The 17,267-nt window shown below is 50.7% G+C and overlaps 2 protein-coding genes across 2 annotated transcripts in view; one reads left to right on the top strand and one right to left on the bottom strand.

Moving 5' to 3' along the window:
- The window catches only part of Hps4 (HPS4 biogenesis of lysosomal organelles complex 3 subunit 2), a 30,281-nt gene that overhangs the window by 1,032 nt on the left and 11,982 nt on the right, over positions 1 to 17,267 (top strand). The window contains exons 2-7 of the mRNA XM_032886284.1: positions 554 to 1,017; positions 2,542 to 2,632; positions 6,413 to 6,556; positions 14,965 to 15,072; positions 15,372 to 15,488; positions 16,318 to 16,412. Of these exons, the coding sequence (XP_032742175.1) occupies positions 977 to 1,017; positions 2,542 to 2,632; positions 6,413 to 6,556; positions 14,965 to 15,072; positions 15,372 to 15,488; positions 16,318 to 16,412 (596 nt within the window). The 5' untranslated portion in view covers positions 554 to 976. The remainder of the gene's footprint in view (positions 1 to 553; positions 1,018 to 2,541; positions 2,633 to 6,412; positions 6,557 to 14,964; positions 15,073 to 15,371; positions 15,489 to 16,317; positions 16,413 to 17,267) is intronic.
- LOC116885836 (coiled-coil domain-containing protein 121-like) lies at positions 10,997 to 12,562 on the bottom strand. The gene is given in 3 exon segments (XM_032887175.1): positions 10,997 to 11,017; positions 11,092 to 11,187; positions 11,189 to 12,562. Coding segments are annotated over 3 exon segments (1,491 nt in total).

Raw genomic sequence — 17,267 nt, 5'->3', positions numbered from 1 at the left:
TTTAAATCATTTTTGTGTTTCCCCCTACTGTTATCCACACGGTGAATATGTCTGTCAGGAGATTTCAGCCTCCTGAATAGTAATTTTAATGGCTCAAACCACCTGTTTCCGGACAGTTCCCTTGGAGGAGCCAAGGATTAGAGTAAGTGAGGCCAAGGTTCTTTCTGTCAGAGTATCCATGATACACTGAGTTATCTTCCCCTGGTGGGAGTTTGTAATGAAGGGCCCTCTGTCAAAGTTCTCTTGTACTCTGAAAGGCACACATTCTGATTAGGCGCCTGAGTGCCAGTTCCTTAATTTAGGGACCATTTGATTTGTGCGGTTCCTTACACCCACCACCTTCTACCCTTGTTGTATGGTTTCCCTTCTGCAAACCAGACGATATTTTCTGCTGAGAAGACGAAGGGCCTTTGAAGTATCTGCTACCTGATCCCTTTTGATTCTGAAACATAAGCTTTGAAAGCTGTTTTGAAATCAACTATTTATTGAACCTTGTGGGTCACATGCACGGTCATGGGTTTCTGAAAGAATTGATTCTTTGTTTTTCACTCAGGGCTGAGTTACTGGTGTGTGTGTGTGAACTGGAAACTTTGGACCTTTTGAAGGAACTCAGAAGCTGCCTCCGCCCATCCAGCATGCTTCTCCCTGTGGTGGAGATTCCTGAGGAGAGTTGGAACAGGTCCCAGCCTAGATAGCCATATGGATGCTCCTGAAAGCAGACCACAGACTGTTGAGTCAATCTTGTCCACCTCCAGCCTGTTTCTTCCTGGACTTCTCAGCGGTGCAAGATACTTTTGGAAGTGAACCTGCCCAGAAGGGAAGTTGCATTTTCATATTGATTAAAGAGTGAACAAGAGGCAGAAACCACCTGGCTTGACCATACCTGGCATTACTGGGCTGGGGACACCAGCTGGGGACAGAGAAGTGCTTCTAGCAGGAATACGAGATGAAGAGGGTGAAGCCATCTGGAGAGTAAATGGCCAACACCACTCCCCCAGAGACAAAGTCAGCAGCGTGGTAAGTGTCTAGGCCTGCCTGAAGCTGCTTGCAGGATGTGGAAGCCATTTTTCTCCAGAGGGTATGTGTTTGAACCTTGCAAGTTTTGGGCTGGATATAGCTCAGTGGTAGAGTGTTTCTCTAGAACTCGAGAGGCCCTCGGTTCAATTCCTAGTACAGCAAAAATAAGCAAAACCCAGAATACCTTGCCAGCTGCACCTCAGGCATTGCAGGCAGATGACAGGGAAGGTGCAACCAATCATGATCTCCTGGGTGTGTCTGTCTGTGTCTGTGTCTGTGGAGAGGCAGGAGGGCTGAAGTTGAGGTTTGGCCAGTCTGACTCTGAAGGCTGTTGTGCAATGCCTGCCTGAAACTTGGTTCCCTCATGCACCCTTTGTAGCTTCGATCCTTTTTTACAATCTGGTTCAGCAAATGCTCCTGAGAGGTGACAGTGAAGTGGGTGGCTTGACTAGATTCAACAGACCTAGCAATCGATTACGGGGAGCTACTCCAAATGATGCCCGAGATAGCCTGTACCTAGAGGAGGGGGTGATTTCAGAGTGTGGGAGGGGACCAGGGTAGATGGTGGTCCACAGCAGGCTTTGAAAATTCACAAATTCTTTGATCTTTGATCGTCATGTAACCTGTAGCCAGTTGCACCCTAAGCCTTGGGGCCTAGAGAATGATATTGGGACAGGTGTCTGTCATGAGGAAAGTGAAGTGGGCTACTCTGGCCTGGTCCGTGTGCTCAACTGAAGCCCAGCCTCTGCATAGTTCACCTTGCACAGCCAAGTGATGACTACCTCAGAGCTACAGTCTTCCCGAGCCAGTCCTGGCTGAGCTGTAGTCCTAGAACTTGGGAGGGAGGTAAAGGCAGGAAGTTGTGCAGTTTGAGGTCAGCCTGGGCTACAGAACGAGATCTTTCCAGGTCTTTAGAAAAGTAAAGAAGGTTCTGGAAACTCAGAAGAAAGATTCCTTTGTACTGGGGAATCTGGAAAAGTAGGCAGACTAAACTGCCAGTAAGGTTGGAGAGTCTGAGAGGAGTGTGGTGTTTTTCTGTCGGCTTCTCAAAGGCTGCTGTCTTCCTGTTATGGATGAGCAGGTCCATGGCAGACCCTCCATACACATCTGTTAAGTGAGTCCACGGGTCCTCAGAAGGGCTGCTTCCCACCAGCATGCTCAGGAGAAGCCCAGGGGTTCACTTTGTTACCAGAACCTAAAGACAGACGGGGAAAGCATGGCAGACTGTGTGCTTGTGCCGGCAGGAGTGACGATTTCAAACAGCAGTCCTGGCTGGGTGATCTGGTTCCTGCAGGAGCGGCTGCCTCTCCCGCAGGCAGATGGGCTGACGGCTGTGCACAGGCGGATCTGTGGTCTGCCTGTGCTGCACTGTCAGTGGCGTTATCTGCTTGTGGCTGCTGGACTCTTCCTGGCAACCGCTGAGCACCAAGCCCTCCCACAGCCAGGAACTGGAGAGAGTGTCACAGGCTTATCATCGTCACTAGCAGGGTGGGGACCCATGGCTTCCTTCTGTTCTCTTGCCAGGTGGAACTACTTTTTCCTGTACGATGGTTCCAAGGTACAGGGAGAAGGAGACCCAACCAGAGCCGGCATCTGCTACTTCTATCCCTCCCAGGTAAGCAGCGACTCGTGCTTGTGGTCTCTTTTAAGATGTGTTGGGGATGAAACGGGGCTAGGTGCATGCTCTGTGCTCTCCCCAGAGCTCTCCCTCTTTTTATTTACTTCTCTTTGAGGTTTTGAGACAGGTTCTCACAGATTTCTCAGCCTCCGTGGCAGCTGGGCTCCAGACAGTGTCTGGATCTTAAATTCCCAAGCAGCTTAGGCTTCCTTTTGGCTCTCGTAGCCAGAGGAGGTTTTTTTTTTTTTTTGCCTACATCCTGCTTCTAAGGCTTTGATCAGCTAATTTTATGAAGCTTTTATTCAGCAAGGTCTGGATGGTTATTCAGATGGCTCAATGGTTAAGAACACTGACTGCTCTTCTGGAGGTCCTGAGTTCAATTCCCAGCAGCCACATGGTGGCTCACAATCATCTGTCATCTGTCATGGGATCTGATGTCTTCCTCTAGTGTATTAAATAAATAAGTAAATAAATGAATAAATGTTAAAATGTATCTCTTTTTTAAAAAAGAAGCTTTTATTCAAACAGAGAAGTAGGGACTATTACAAACTCTTACATGCTACCCTAGGGTCGGCAGCTGAAAACACTGCAAATTCTGTGAGCCCCGAGATCCCTCTTATTTTTTTTTTTTCCTAGAGAAGTTTAAAACAAGCTCTAGACAGTGTATCATTTCACCCACCAGTGATGGAGTGACCCTGAGTGACAGCACTGCTGACAGGTGCTGCAGCCAGGCTCACACTGGTGTTCTTTGACACCACCCTGCCTGACTCCACTTCCCACGCATCTCCTCCCCCACACTCCCTAGCCAGGACCCTGACCACGCCCATAGCCTGCTTGTTAGTCTGTGCTGAGTCCCCTTCTACTAACATTCCCCACATACCAGCCATCCTGTCTTCTCTTGTCTCCTCAGATCGCTGAACTGCCCCGTTAGAACACCACACTCTGGTTGGGATGGTCACCTCCCTGTGGGGACATTCAGTGACATCTGCTCACAGATTTCCTTTTACTTTCCATTTGTAGCAGGCTGTAGATATCTGATGAGGCCCGTGCTCCATTCCGTGAGGCAGGCAGGATGTCATCAGGGATGGCAGTTGCACTTCTTGTAACATCCTGTCCTGTGTCTCTAGCAGCCCATCACCCAGCCACCATTATGAAAGCTTGACTCCAGTCACCAGGGCTCCACCACATACTTCTTTTTTTTTTTTTTTAAGATTTATTTATTTCAAGTATGTGGGTACACTGTCGCTGTCTTCAGACACACCAGAAAAGGGCATCGGATCCCCATTACAGATGGTTATGAACCACCAGGTAGTTGCTGGGAATTGAACTCAGGACCTGTAAGAGCAGTCAGTGCTCTTAACCATTGAGCCATCTCTCCAGCCCCTTCCACCACACTCTCTTCATGGCTGTTTTTCTTGTGTGGTGGGGAAAGGGTTGGAGATAGGATCTTGCCCTATGACCCAGGCTGCTCTTGACTTGTTTTTTACTATTATTTTATGCATGTAAGTGTTTTATCTGCATGTGTGCACATGAGTGTTTTGTCTGCATGTGTGCACATGAGTGTTTTGTCTGCGTGTGTGCACATGAGTGTTTTGTCTGCATCTGTGCACATGAGTGTTTCGTCTGCATGTGTGCACATGAGTGTTTTGTCTGCATGTGTGCACATGAGTGTTTCGTCTGCATCTGTGCACATGAGTGTTTCGTCTGCATGTGTGCACATGAGTGTTTCGTCTGCATGTGTGCACATGAGTGTTTTGTCTGCATCTGTGCACATGAGTGTTTTGTCTGCGTGTGTGCACATGAGTGTTTTGTCTGCATCTGTGCACATGAGTGTTTCGTCTGCATGTGTGCACATGAGTGTTTTGTCTGCGTGTGTGCACATGAGTGTTTTGTCTGCATCTGTGCACATGAGTGTTTTGTCTGCATGTGTGCACATGAGTGCTTTGTCTGCGTGTGTGCACATGAGTATTTTGTCTGCATGTGTGCACATGAGTATTTCGTCTGCATGTGTGCACATGAGTGTTTTGTCTGCATGTGTGCACATGAGTACTTTGTCTGCATGTGTGCACATGAATATTTTGTCTGCATGTGTGCACATGAGTACTTTGTCTGCATTTGTGCACATGAGTGTTTTGTCTGCATCTGTGCACATGAGTGTTTTGTCTGCATCTGTGCACATGAGTGTTTTGTCTGCATGTGTGTCTGTGCCTAGAGCCCCTAGAGGGCGGAAGATGACGGCATCTCCTGGGATTGAATGGTTACAGATGGTTATAAGCCATTATGTAGGTACTGGGAAGCAAACTCCAGTGATCTCTGCAAGAGCAACAAGTGCTCTGAGTGGATGAGCCACCTCTCTGGTCCCTGCCCTTGAATGTTGGGTTCTCTTGTGGTAGCAGGATTACAGGGGTAGACTGTCAAGCCTGGGTGTCATTGTTTATTATGATCCTTAAGCATGTAGTAACTGGGCCCCGTGATTGCTATCACCTTCAAAGGGATCCCTGATATATATATAATGTGAGTTCCAGGACAGCCAGGGATGCACAGTATGAAACTATCTTTAACAGCATACACACACACACACACATACACACACACACACACACACACGCGCGCACACAGATGTAAAAGTGACTCATTTTCCTGACGTAAGTGTCGTCTCTGAGGCTCACTGCCTCTGTTTGCTCACCGGGGCCTAGTCCTGGAAGCTTCCAGCCTCCGTACAGTCTTACCTAGGCCTAGACTGTTTGCAGCCTCTGGGACTTGCTGCTGAGTAAGCTCACCCTTCCTAGCTCTTTCTGGGCTCTGGCTGGCTTCACCTCAGCTGTTCTGGCTCAAACTCTTCCTGCTGACTGATTTCAATCTGGCTTCTCTCTCAGTCTCTGAATTGCTCTGTTTGGCCTGAAACTAACTCTACCAATCTTTTCTAAGTTTCTGGCTCCTCATTCTCTGGCTTGTTTTGTCTTCAGCTATGTCTAGCTTTGCCCCAACTCGCAGGGCAGTTGACCAGGGTCTGAGGTCCACCTAGGAGAGAATGGGGGACAAGAGACGCAAAGAACAGACAGCAAGTCAAGAGGTCTGATCAAGCTGACAATTTTTAATTTTTCTCAGGCAGAAGATTTACTGGTAGAAGCAAAGTGTGGGGAGGGGTTGGGTAACCACAAAAGAATGGGTCTGGCTCGATGACCAGGATGTTGGCCAAGCAGGGGGAAAAGTAGGGTGGGTTGCTTAGTGACCTGACAACCGGATTTATTCTCTGTTGAATTCAAGCAGAACTGTAGGTGCAGGCTTAGGCATGACTGCTTTGCTCTAACCTAAGGCTATTGCTTTTTTTATGACATAGGCTAGAATACAATTGCTTTTTAACCTGAAGGCTGCTTCTGCCATCTTGAGGCTTCTCCCAACATAGCTTGTTTTTCAATCTATTTCTGTAAAACTCTCCTGGTAAAACTGCCTCCTTCTCCCTCTCTGCACTGCTCCATTCTCCCTCTCAACTCCACCATACTGCTCTCCTTGAACTCTACTGTACTCCTGTACTGTACTCTCTTCCTCCTGTACTGTCTGTCTCTCCCCCTAAGTAGCCTCTCTCCCCTCCCTTTTCTCATGAGGGTTGGACATACCCTACTCTGTCAAATCTTTCTCTGATTTGTCACTTTTTCTGCCACTCAGTTAAACATCACTTTCAAGCATGGATGCTTCTTCCTTCTACAAACTAACTTTACCTTCATTGTTTGGGATGAAAGGGCCGGTCTGGTAAAACGTTGTGTGCTTCTCCCACAGACCCTGTTAGACCAGCAGGAGCTGCTCTGTGGCCAGCTTGCTGGAGTTGTGCGCTGCTTGTGGGACCTTTCCGGCACCCCGCCTATGCTCATCCGTCTGCGGAACCTCAAGTTTGCCCTCAGGGTGGATGGGGACTACCTGTGGGTAAGTCTTGGCAGAGCTGGTATGGAAGTGTTGGGATGATAACACGTGTTCCTTCCCTGACCGTTGCTGCTCTTTAGACCTCAGTGCTCTCTGAACACGGCTGTGGTGCAGGGGAGAACTCTGCCAGGGCCTCGTGATGTCAAGCATGTGCTCTGGCCCTGAGCCATACTTAGGCCTTCTCCAGGACACCCCTGCTCTGTGCCCTGCTCTGAACGTGGCAGATGTCCTGGTATTATTTTTACTTATTACGTTTGCACGTGTCATGTATATGTGTGCACATACATGTCTATTTTGCAGCCTGCCCATTTTCCTTGATGAGCTGTGTTCTGTCTCGATGGTGTCTGTTCAGGGTTATCCTCTGTGGGCGGTGCCTTCTGTAGCCCAAGACACTATTGCCTGCTATTTTAAAAAGAAGCCAATTGGTTTTCCTTTTAAATTTGTGACTGTAACCTCGCCTGGATTTCTGTGGGTCAGTGGTGTGGATGGAGGTCAGGGGTGATTTTCCCCATTTGGTTACCCAGCGTCCCTGCACTGTTGCTGAGTTCCCTAAGCACCTACTTAGGTCCTAAGTTAGGAGACTGTGAACACGAGTGGGTCAGGAAGTCCTGCATACTGTGATATCGACAGCTCTGTGTGACTCTTAGGGTGGGCAGTGTCTCTCCCGACTTCAGTCCCATGCCCGGTGGCTCTGGCTAGTTTGTGAGTGTGACTAGGAGTCCTGAGAGTTTGGAGAGTAATCATGGGGTGGGGGTGGGGCAGCATTGTTCACTTAGAACTGTCATGACCCTGTCACCTACTGCCCTCCACCTCTGCAGTGTCTGTGATGGCAGCCCAGTTTACCATACCATGGCATGGCATGGCCTCAGCACAGCTGCAGCTGCCAGAGCAGGTGCAGCTCCCAGGGCAGGTGCAGCTCCCAGAGCAGGTGCAGCTCCCAGCAGGCCTAGGCAGTCCCTAGGCAGTGAGCACTTCCGGTCAGCCTAGAACTGGGGAGACAGTGCTTGGAATCTGTCGAGGTTGGCCTGGCTGCAGTGGGCTAGGCTCAGGTGAAGAAGAGTTTTAAACTGATGTCTCATGTTAGCACAGGCAGCAACAGGTTCTAGCATGACGTCTTCAGGCACAGGTTTCCTAGCAGCCACATGGTGCCTCACAACCATCTGTGACTCCAGTTCCAGTGGATCTGTTACTCTCTTCCAGCTTCACCAAGCACTACCATGCACATAGTATACAGACATGCATGCAGACAAAACATCCATTCATTAAAAAAATATGACTTTCTCTCTCTCTCTCTCTCTCTCTCTCTCTCTCTCTCTCTCTCTCTCTCTCTCACACACACACACACACACACACACACACACAGTGTAAATTTAAATCTAAGATCCTTGGCTGGCAATGACTAAGTGGGAAGAGGGCTTGCCACCAAGCCTCGTGACCCAAGTTTGACCCCTAAGATCCATACAGTGGAGAACCTACTCTTGGGAACTGTCCTCTGACCTACACACGTGTGCTGACCACCACCTCCCCAAAATGTAAAGAAACAAATCTAAGTTCTCTATAGAGAACATGTGGTGTTTATCTTTTTGGATCTTACTTTGCTTACTGCACTGGTTTCCATCCATTCTGCTGAGATGCCATGGCTTCCTTACGATTCATGGGTACATCGTGTATTGTGTATCCCTCCTGACCTTCTGCTTCTGCCTTTCTGCCTTCCAACTGCTAGGATGATAGGCTTGTACCACCACACCTCACGCTCTGTCAATTCCTGTTGCTGTTCATTCACTCTGTGTGTGTGTGCGCACGTGTGTCTGTCTGTCTGTCTGTACGCCTGCTATGATGGGTATGTGTAGGTGAGAGAACAGTTTGCTGGCATTGGTTCTGTCTGTCCACCATGTAGATCTCTAGGATTGAACTCTCATCCTCAGGCTTGGCAGCTAGAGTCTTTACCCACTGAGCCATCTTGCCAGCCCCGATGTGCTCTTTGTTAAGGAAGCTGCTTTCTTTGGGAGCTTCATGAAGACTTGGGTGGGTATAGATGTGATGGTTGCTGGTCCCCTGCTCTCTGACAGATCCCCAGGTTTCCTTCTGTGGCCCTGGCATCCTGTTTTCCTGACTGTGGCTCTGCAGTGTGATGTGATGTCAAGTCTCCCTGTGACAAGATTATTTTTCTGAGTTCAACGAGGAGCGCTGTGTGAATTTCGATGGGGGTTATGTTGGCTTTGGACTGCCTCATGCTATTTGCTACTTTCTCACTGCCAGTGAGGTAGCCATGGCCAGCTCGAGGACCGTCCTGTCTCCCTGTGCTCCTGGCCGTCAGTTCCTCAGTGCTTCCGAGTTTTCAGAGTGCCAGTCTTTCTCCTCCTCGTTTAGCCTCCTCCACTCCTTGTTTAGCCTCCTCCACTCTGGATTTTTGTTATGTGCTGTTCGGTGTTTTGTTTGTTTGTTTTGCTACACAGAAAAGTGATTCGTTCGGAGTCTGGTTTTGTGCCGTGCTCCCTCGGTGGGGGTGTTTACCACTCTAGCGGGGTCCGCTGGAGTCCGCCACGAGGCTGGGATGAAGAACGTGCCGTCTGTGCGCTCGGGTGGCTCGGCATCTTCATCGTCTGTTGCCGTCCCTGTCTTTCTTTCTCTTACTGCTCCAGCTAAGACTCGACACCAGACTGAGGGAATGTGGAGGAGTTTGCCCTCCGTCTCCTGCATCTGGCAGGGATGCTGACCACTCTGGTGGTCATAGCAGGTTTGAGCAGAACTTTTCAGCACGTGTGTCACAAAGAGACTCGGGACTTTGTTGCCGGCCTTCTTCATGTCAAGTGAGAGGCTAGTGCAGTTCCTGTCTTGGGTCTTTTCGAGGGCTGAGTTACACCTACACTTACAAGGGGATTTCTTTCTGCCTGGCAAACCAAGCCTATACCCTGGGAATGAAGCCCACTTGGTCCTGGCATATGATCTTCTCACTGTGTTCTTGTTTGTTTCTCAAGATGAGATTTCTCTGAGTAACATCCCTAGCTGTCCTGAAAGACCCTATGTAGACCAGGCTGGCCTCAGCCTCACAGAGATCTGCCCGCCTCTGCCTCCCGAGTGCTGGAACTAAAGGCCTGCATGACTGTGCCCAGCTTTCACTGTGACCTTGATTACAGTTTACCAGACTTGGAAATGTTTGCATCTGTGTTGATGAGAGACATTGCACTGTGTGTTCTTTCTTTGGTGTTTCCTTGTTTGCTTTGGCTCAGGGAAATACCAGCTTCATGTAGTAAAGAGTGGTATCCTCCTCTTTCTACCTTGAGAAACTGTTGAGCAGCACACATTGCCTCATATGCAAGACACAGACAGCTGCTGTTGGGAGAGGCTGCCTTGGGGTGGTGTGCAGGAGATTGGTGGGCATGAGGACTGACTGGAATCTCCCCAAAGCTTCCACACTGGCTAAGTCTTCATGAGGTGCTGAGACAAGTGCAGGGTGAGGTACCACTCAGTATCCTGCCAGCAACCTTTGGTTCTTCCCTGCTCAGCTCTGACCACTGGACACAGCACACACAGCCATAAACACTACATAGGGAGCTGAATGGAGATGGCAGGGGGACAATTGTCCATCAGCTTCAAACACAAGGACTTGGTCACCTGCTGGACCTCATGGCCTCTGGCTGGGGGAGTCAATGTGCCACTGCCTCTTAAACCCTCCAGGTGTCCTGTTCCCAATGAGAAGGACAGCCAACACTGAGACTCTGATCTTAAGTCTTTCCCTGTCACACCTCTACCTTCCACCTTGTGTGCCCTCTGACCCTTGTCTGTGTCCTCTGACCCTTGTCTGTGCCCCTGACCCTTATCTGTGCCCTCTGACCCTTGTCTGTGCTCTCAGACCCTTCATATTTTATTTTGAAAAATCACAAATAGGCTTTTGTTCTGTGTAACGATAAACAGACTTTTATTTTGAATAATCACAGGTAGGCTTTTGTTTTTCAATAGCATTTCACATTCAAGTGGGCTCGGTGAGCCAAAGGTACATTCAGCAATTCATTTTTAGCGCAGTTATAAATGAATTCATGCTATTATAGCTAAGTAAAAGTTAAAATTCTACAATGTAAGGCTGAGGCTTTTTGCCTGGAGCAAGGCCCAGGACTCAGAGAGCTGCCTGTATTTTGTCGCATGGGAGCACACAGCCCAAACACGGGGCCATCACGACGCGCAGCTCTGTAAACAGTCTAGCCTCAGCCAGACACAAATGCAAAGAACCCAGTTCCCCCAATGCCACCCTGCACCCACCTAAGACACCATGCTCCTACTGTGAGATGGGCTGACAGTGTGCAAAGTGTCCATTACAAAATGCACCCTGTCGTCCTAAAGGCCACACTAGAGCAGGAATTGAGCACCGAAGTCTGCATTGCAGCAGGGAACACGGGAGGTGTGGCTTCTGAAGAACAAAGCCTCCCAGTGCTGGGAAGCTTTCGGTCAGGGTGGCCCTTTGGGCTGCTATGTGGGAGCCACGCCTGAGAGAGGCCAGGCCAGGCCCCCTCGGCCCCTCTGAGAAGCTCAGCTCTCCGTACCCTGGAGCTTTTGTCCTCTGCATCATCAGACACCATTGTCATTCTTTGTGTGGTGGCCCCAGCTTCAGCTCCAGTCAGCTTCCTGGGGCATGGCAGCCCATTACTTAGGATTGGCTTTTGGCCTGGCACTTAATAGACGGCCCAGTGCTGGTTGTGGAGCTGTTTGTGGTTTGGGGTGGTGCTCCCGCTGCTGCTGATAGTGGTGCTCCCGCTGCTGCAGGCGCTCCCTCCCCCGGGCCAGAGCCTCCAGGTACCACTGTTGCTCTTTCCACTGCTGCTTCCGCCGCTCCAGCTTCTCCTTTCCAGCCTCCAGTTTGCAGAATTCCTGATCCAGCTGCTGGAGCTGTGTCTGCAGCTGCCTGTTCTCAGCTCTCATACCCTGCCAGAAGTCCTCGTGAGCCTGTTTGGCTGCAGTGTCCAAGGCCTTGGCCTTCTTCTTCAGCGCCCTGGTGATGCCCTCTCCAGACTCCAGCAGGTTCAGATCCTCCATTTGCTTGTCCAAGGCGGCCCTTTCCTTCAGGAACAGACGGTGTGCCTCTCGGTCCATTAAGGAGACATCAGGGTCTATGCTGGCATACTCCAGCTCTAAGGTCTGGATCTTTTGATCCTGGCTCTCCTTTATGTGTGCGATGGGCTCCAGGGCCTTCAGCTTCTTCTTCAAGCTGGCCTCAATCTTCCTGTTCTGCATCAGCTCCTTCTGGAGGTTTGCCGTGCGTGAGGTAAAAGTGGAGACCAGCTCTCGCCTCCTGTCCTCGATCTCCTCACACTGCTGGATGTAGTCTTTCCACAGAGAGTCATACTTCCTCTCTTTCTCCTCCTTCTTCTGCTGCAGGTACTCGAGGAATGGCTTGCTGTCCATTTTCTCATCTAACAGTTCCTGCTTCATATCCTTGATATCCTTTATGAGTACTGACCGTCGTCCCTTAACCGCGTCCATCTCTTGCTCCAGCTCTCTCATGGCCGCCAGGGTCCTCTTCCTCACTCTCCTCTCCAGCCTTGTCATTGACGCTGGCTTCAGATACCTGTTGAGAATGATCATTTGTGGAGACTCTAAAAGAGAGGTTTGGGAGTCAACAGCAAACCGTCCTTTGGAGTCCAGGAGCTCACTGGGGCTGCTTTCCAGGTCTGTGTTGGTGATGCTGACCGCTGAGGAGCAGGTGCTGGGAGTATGGAAAAACTCAGAGGAGCTTTTGCCAATTAGGGGAAACTCCTCCTTTTTCTTTTCATTCAGGAGAACTAGTTCTGGCCACCTCACCCGGAAGTCTTGTATGGCCTTTTTCCTGGACAGGAAAGCCCCAACAGAGAAGTCTTCATTTATCCTAACTGTCTCATCCCTTGCAGGAAGTAATTGTGGTCCAGCAGCCCTGCCTTCCTGTCTATGGGGCAAGCTGGCAGCTCCAGTTTGAGGGTAAAGGGTACCTGGTCTGCCTCTGGCTGCCCAGGTGGTAGAATCATGGCCTTGGGACTCCATAGTTCCTCCCCTTCTGGGTGCAGGGCTTTGCCCCTCCCAGATCCTGCTAACAGAAACTCAGAAGCTCAGCACTTTCTCCTGGCTACAGTAGCCCCTTCTGTTTATCCTCAGGTCTACAATCACAGGCAACCACCTCCCCCACGTCTTTCCAGTGTTAGAAATACAGGCCTCTTTGGCCCAGGCAGAGCAGAATGTGGACTGTTAGCCTAGTCACTAACTCTGGTGGGCGGGGCTGGCGAGGGGCGGGGCTTGTGTCAAGGGGGCGGGGCCTGGATAAACCCTGGGCTTAGCACTGTAGGCTAGCGTGGGAGAAAAGCTTCAGAGGCTTGGAGCCTGTGGCAGACAGCATCGGGGTTTTCTCAGCCCTGTCCAGAGGACCCTTTGCACCCATGAGCTATACTGTGCAGGCTGGGAGGGAAGAAGGGAGGGAAAGTGCCGAAGACCTGGAGGCTCCAGGATTTTGACTTAGCTTTGCAGTGTGGAGTTTGGGCACAGTCTGGGTTCCCTGTGGCATGAGCGTCCTCCTGATGGGAAGGGTAGGGCTTATATAGCCAGCTACCTTAGTTTCCCAGGAAGGGAAAGCCGCCTCAAAATTGTATCCCACACAATCACCTCTGGACCCCAGTTACAGTGTTGAGAAGGCCCCGAGTGTGGAGCGACTGACCTAGGAAACGACATGGAGGAAAACCTTCCACAAACAGCAGCTGTGCAGAGCGGAGGACCCCTCCCCCCAAGCATGGCCACTGCACTGGTTGGCTCTCCATGTTCTGAAGAACAGTTGAGGAACCCCCACTCCCCACCCCACCCCCAACTTGCTTGTGGCACAGGTTTCAATGCTTCCTGGCCAGGAGACCCATGGGAGCAGCAGGAAGCAGGGAGAGGTGTTCGTCTGTCTGGAGACTGAGGAGGCGGCTTCTGGGATAGGCCCTGCATAGTCGAGGAATAATAAGAAGCAGTTCACCTTTCTCCCTTGAACCAGGCAGGCTGAACCACAGTAATGTCAGGTCAAAGAAAGATCCACGGCACATCCCCAGCACATAGCCCCATGCCCAGCGCTCCACTGCACCATCAAACAGTGTTGTTAATGGGATAGTGAAACCAGCTGGTTACTGTGCAGCACTACAAGACAGAACATCTTCGTTGTTCTGCAGAGATCTGCTTAAAAGAGTGGTCTAATGCCTAGTAACCGTAATATATATTTAATAATGACAATAGGAAAAGCATATTAATAGCAGGAGTCTTTCCTAAAATGAAATCTCATGGACCTTGCCTACAGGAGCAGATCCATCGTAGATTTTAATACATGGCAGGCGGAACCATCTTAGAAAGATGTTTTTAGCTTCTCCTTGATATCTCCTAGCAGGGTGGGGTTCTAACAGGAGCAGAAATAACTCAAAGACGGCTACATCACTAAAGCCCAGCCAGCATGGGCAACAGCTTATGAAAACTAGGAACCCCAAGCACTCTGCACAGCCTGCAGGCAGTCACAGGTTGAAGAGTGTCCTTTCCTGGTGCCTCAGTTGATAGGTGCCTTTTCCAGGCAGCTGGGCTCCTCACAGTGACTCTTAGCACTGTTTATCACTTATATCTCTTGGGAAGAGAAGGGCCTAGTGAATCTGTTCAGTTTCAGGGACTTCCTGAAGCTGTGTTGTGTTGTTTCCTTTCTGAGCCTAAGGAGCTTCTCTGAAGGATAGAGTATTTCACCCTCTTAGCTCGTCTGCCTCTTCACCCCGCTGTAAACACTCCAGGTCTTAAGGGGCTGCCCTCTGAGACAGAGAAGTCTAACTGCTGTAGAGGGTGGGATTTTCCTCTGCCACTGACTTGTCCTGAGGAATCCCTGTCGCCCTTGTGAGGGCTGTGGGCTTGTTCTGAAGGCAGGACTTGCCAGAGTTTGTCTGCTCACCTGTTGGAAGTGGCTTCTCTTTCCCTGATCTTCAAGGTGTTTGCTGCCTCTCTGGGTTGCAAGGTGATTTTTTTTTCCTGCTCAGTTCTCTTTCATTGTGGATTTCTGAAGCCCTTCCCCTATTTCTGTCTTGAGACTAAGCCCACTGAGCTAGGGACTCTTTCTTTCTGGTTCACACAAAGTGATTGCCCTTTGTTTTCAAATGAAGACCTCACACATGTTAGGTAAACACTCCACTGAGGAGCCATGTTTCAGCCCCTTACTGAGGAATTCTCTAGATCTCACTATAGCTTAGATTGACCTGAAATTCACCCTGCTTGTAGCCCAGGCTGATCATCCTATCTCAGTCTCCCAACTGCTAGGATTGGAGCTTCAGCTATCATGCCTGGCTAGGAAATGACCTTATGGGCCTGCAGCAGGTGCCATAGAGAGCGTGGATTCTCTTGAGAATTGTGGCCTCAGAGAAAAGTCACAAGAAATGTCTGCTCTCCCTCTGCAGGCTCTGGGTTGTGGTGTGGAGCTCTCCGATGCCAGCTGCAGGCAATTTCTGGATCAGCTCATTGGATTTTTTCATTTCTACATGGGCCCTGTCTCCCTGGCCTACAAGGTAAGAGTGCAGGGAGCCAGGAGCATCGGGCCCTTCGAAATCAGCACTGCTGGACCAGGCCTTCCTTGGGCCTGTCTCTGTTACATGATTCCGTGTCAAATAGCTAACCCTAGAGCCCTTGGGGATGCCTGTGTGCCCCTGTGTCTGCTCTTCTTTCCACCTCTCAGCACTGTATTCCCTGATTCTGCAACAGGGTTGGTCAGACAGGGATGGGATGGGGAGTCCCCAGCAGAAATGCCACCATTACCTAGATCCTGTATCCTGATCTCAGGCACTGACCTCTCCTGACTCTCTCTCAGAGCCATCCTCAGGAAGAGCTGAGCTTGCAGTGGGATACCTTCATCACACAAGTCCTCAGGAGCACCAGCGAGTCGCACAGGATCTTCAATGCCCTGTGGAACCTGGACCGCACCAAAGTAAGTCTGCGGGAGTTCCCGATCACTGCCAGCCTGGGGCGGTGGGTGTGAGTCTCTGGGATGGGGCTGTGAGGTGTTTCAGAACACCTGTGCTGATGAGCACGTAGCCAGGGGAGTGAGAGGGAGTGTGCTTTCCAGAGCTGAACAGTTTCCATGCTGCTGTGCGAGAGGCAGGCTGCCTCTCAGAGCCTTGCTGTCTCCTGATGGATGGGTCAGGGCCTTCCTGGACCAGTCTGAAGGCCAGTGAGGCTGCACTGACAGGGACCAAGCAAACACTCAGTTCATAGGGTGTCATCATTGTCTCTTAAGGGTTGGCCCAAAAGGCCTGAGGGCCTCTTCGTTCTCTGACAAATGGCACAGGCTTTAATGACTCCCACAGTGTGCCTGGCTCACATTTGAACCCCTTTGTATGTGAGAGAGGCAGGAAGTTCTGTTTCTGAATCACTCCCATTTCCCCTCACAGTGACCCAGTGAGCACTGTCTGCTGTGTGGCAGGCCCTTGTCTCTCAGCGGAGAAAGTGGCTGGGATTCAGCATCCCTAGAGCCCGTAGTGGGCATGGGATGGGAACAAAAGTGGGAGTGACATCACTCTGCTAGTGTCTGCCTCTCTTACATTGTCCTGGCCACCTGGTTTTCATCAGCAGGAGGCTACTGTGTCTGGGCAGTTCTGGAGGCTCATGTGATTTTCATGGTTGAGCAGTTGATTACTTACGAGAACTGTGGGCTGGCTTGGGTTATAACCCCCTCCTTGGCTCTGAAGCCTGCTCCCAGCTACCCCAAGCACTTGTAAACGCGCTCGCTGCTCGCTCGTGTGCCTTATCTTCCCCAGGTGGAGCCCCTGCTGCTGCTGAAGGCAGCCCTCATCTTACAGACCTGCCAGCGCTCACCCCATGTGCTAGCTGGCTGCATCCTCTATGAAGGACTGTGAGTAGAGCCCCACCTCTCCTCCACCTGCGAGCGAGTTCCTCCTCACTCTCCCCTCTAGTTCCATGTCAGTGTCTGCAGTATCCCCTTGCAATTGGGAACTGTTCAGTCTGGGTGTCTTGGTATGGAGTCAGTGGGTAGAATGCAGTACAGAGCCCGTTGTGGGCAGCAGCCAGCCCTGCTAGTGGAGGCTGTGCTAAGGGCTGCATGAGCTGCCCAGCTGCCTGATAGCCCCTCCTTGTTTGTACACAGAGCCCCAGGGCCTGACAGCCCCTCCTAAGGAGCACTGTGCCATGGCCAAGGCACTGGCTGCAAGGTGTGCTTCAGCCAGCGCCCAGCGCTCTCCAGAGGTAGGGCTGGGGGCCGTTCAAGCCCTGAGCTCTGTTGCTCTTTGCTCTGTCGTCTTGGACAAGTAGCTTGGGCCCAGTTCCTCTTCTGGGGGGCGTGGAGACCCTTGCTGGAGAGTGAAAGGCATGGGCAGGTGTGGAGAGCCAAGCACAGACCCCATGAGCAGCATCCATCCCTCTCCCCTGTTCTCCTCGGTATGAATTTGTATGTCTCTTCGACATAGATGGCTTCAAAGAGAGAATCTGTGGGCAGACAAGGTGGTTCTGTGAGTAAAGGTACTTACTACCCAGTTTGGAGGCCTAAGTTCCATTCTGAGACCCACAAGGCAAAAGGAGAAAACTGGTTCCCACTGACCTCCACACATGCCATAGCATTTCCTGTGAGTGCATGCACGTGTACACACACACACACACACACACACACACACACACACACACACACACACACTTTATTTTGAGACATTATCTCACCATATAGCCATGGCTGCCTTGGAATTATCTATGTAGT

Source organism: Rattus rattus, chromosome 16, assembly GCF_011064425.1.
Source record: "Rattus rattus isolate New Zealand chromosome 16, Rrattus_CSIRO_v1, whole genome shotgun sequence".
NCBI lineage: Eukaryota > Metazoa > Chordata > Mammalia > Rodentia > Muridae > Rattus > Rattus rattus.
The sequence above is the reverse complement of the archived record's forward strand: the minus strand, read 5'-3'. Positions and strand labels throughout refer to the sequence as shown.